The sequence below is a fragment of the Echinops telfairi genome, unplaced genomic scaffold (genome assembly GCF_000313985.2).
Source record: "Echinops telfairi isolate 266 unplaced genomic scaffold, ASM31398v2 ScPeMD7_7424;HRSCAF=8462, whole genome shotgun sequence".
NCBI lineage: Eukaryota > Metazoa > Chordata > Mammalia > Afrosoricida > Tenrecidae > Echinops > Echinops telfairi.
In genome coordinates this window covers 40864714-40866964 of record NW_022111324.1, presented here as the reverse complement: position 1 = coordinate 40866964, position 2251 = coordinate 40864714, and the positions used below count along the sequence as shown (strand labels likewise).

At 34.6% G+C, this 2251-nt stretch overlaps 1 protein-coding gene across 1 annotated transcript in view; it reads right to left on the bottom strand.

Annotated features, from left to right (window-relative positions):
• LOC123522585 (complement factor H-like) overlaps window positions 1-2245 on the bottom strand; it is a 3658-nt gene extending 1413 nt beyond the window's left edge. Inside the window, exons 1-3 of the mRNA XM_045298171.1 lie at window positions 2053-2245; window positions 1225-1398; window positions 339-515 (exon numbers count right to left, since the gene is read on the bottom strand). Of these exons, the coding sequence (XP_045154106.1) occupies window positions 339-515; window positions 1225-1398; window positions 2053-2086 (385 nt within the window). The 5' untranslated portion in view covers window positions 2087-2245. The remainder of the gene's footprint in view (window positions 1-338; window positions 516-1224; window positions 1399-2052) is intronic.
• Between the last annotated feature and the right edge of the window lie 6 nt (window positions 2246-2251).

The window sequence follows — 2251 nt, the reverse complement described above, 5'->3', positions numbered from 1 at the left end:
CCTGTTCAATTTATAACATAAGAGCTGGACTCATTAATCTTATAATCTATAAGATTTACCAAATTTATTTCAGGGTCCCTTATTCAAGATTTTTTATTTAGTATGTCTAGGGTGGACCCTTAGATCTATTTGTCTTAGCAATTTTCCAGAAAATATTGATGCTGCAATATCAGGGGCCACTCTGTCTGAACCACTGGGCTAGAAGGCTAACCGTTGTCTACGTGTTGCATATCCCTTAAACTACGCCCATTTGTTCAAGGTGCCAAAAAAAAGAGGGGTTTTATTGTCTAACGTATCATTTTTATTACATTTAATAAATTTTAATTTAACCAAAGTACCTTTACATGTAGGCGTTCCTATCCATTTACCCTTGATACACTTTACAATATTTGACCCATCTAATTGGAAATTCTTTTCACATTCGTATTCGACTTGTTCTCCTGACTTATATGACTCCTTTACAGTGCTTCTGAGTACAGCATGAGGAAATGTGGGTACTTGAAAGCAATCTGTAACTGAAAGAAATGGAATAAGAATTTCGGCAAATCTTTAAGATGTATAATATTCAATATTTATCATCTAAAATAACTAGTATCAGATTAAAAATTTAATCACTGTACACTGTACAGTCTCTTTCTTTCAACTTGACCAAGTGAATTCTATACAGTCTTGATGTAATTACATTCCATTGTTCTACATCCATCAAAGTCTTTGGTTGGGATGTTCATAGTGGAGATATGTGTAGACACAATGCTTTGGGGTCTTATTTCTTTTTACATTCAAATTTATTATTGCCATGTGGTAGCCACTTGCATTTTGTATTCATGTCTGTGTTTATTTTAGTTCTGCTTCTGTTAAAATGTAACTTATGGGAAATTAAAATAGTTTAGGAAGTATGTTTATAAGGAGATCATGGAAAAGCTGACAGCAGAGCAGGGAATGATAAACAAGGAAGGGTCCTTTGTGTATGAGAAGCAGAGTTAAGAATCCTAAAATAAAAACTTGGTTTCCAGAAAGCACGGAGAGGATGAGTTAAAGGTCATACAAAGTCTCATGTTGCCAAATGTTTCTTATTCCTAAGGTTAAAATTCTCCACCAGAATACAGAACAATTTCACACAGGTAGATTGTTAGATTCGACAATGACTGCAGACTTGCTTAGTTGTACCATCTCTGCTTTGAATAAAATATATTTTTAATTCATGGAATAAAATTAAATTTATACTTTTGCAATCTGGCGGGGCAGGCCATTTTCCTCCAAAGCATTGTATAGAGTCAGGTCCATCAATCCCAAAACCATCAGAACAGATGTAGGTAACTTCCTCTCCATGTTGGTAGCTGTCTAACTCAGGAGACAGAGAACTGTGAGGTTTCCCCGGTGGTGGCTCACAAGACAGTCCTGAAAAAGCAAGAAAGGATGCGTTCATTTTTCACTTCTGAAATTTAATTTTATGTATCGTGTGTTCTATTTAGCCATTTTATGTATTTTAAAAGAAATTAAACACAGGAGGAGTTAAGTATCACATCATGAAATACATAGAGAAACAATTTCTAATGCCATGACTCTGTGGTCTTTCATAACAGGCCTAAAAACGTGAGCTGGAATGTTGGTGCACTTATGAACAATATGAACAATATAGTTAATGCTTCTTTGCCAGACATGAATGATTAAAGGAAATAAAGTAAGTATGAATGATACTTCAGAACACACCATTAGGTTACAATAAATGAGAAGGAATATTGGAGGGAAAACATTACTTTTTTTTTAAGTGGAATCAGTGGTTGACAAATCAAACACTAAAATTTCTCTAAACAAGGTGGTGGAAGTACACAATGTCATATATTTAGAGAAAAAAATAAATGCCAGAGTTTAAAGTGATTTTATATTGAGATTAAATATGTTTATCTTGTGTATATAAAGTACTTTACTAGTAAGGTAGATGAAGAATTGTATAAATACATCTAAAGTAAATTTCCTTATGCCTTTGATTAGGACTGATTATTTATAGTAAACTACTCCCAAAGCAGAATTTGACTCATCATATGCCCTCACCTACACACTGTGGTGGAGAACTCCATTTTCCCATATGGCATGTGATTCCCTTTTCTTCAGAGAGCTTGAACCCTTCTTCACAGGTATAACGTAATGTAGTGCCGTGTGAGTACCTGGATTCAGAGGGATCTTTCCTTTCTTCGGAAGCTCTAGGTGAGTTAATTGTTCCATGTTCAATATGAGAAGGCGGGTTACATGG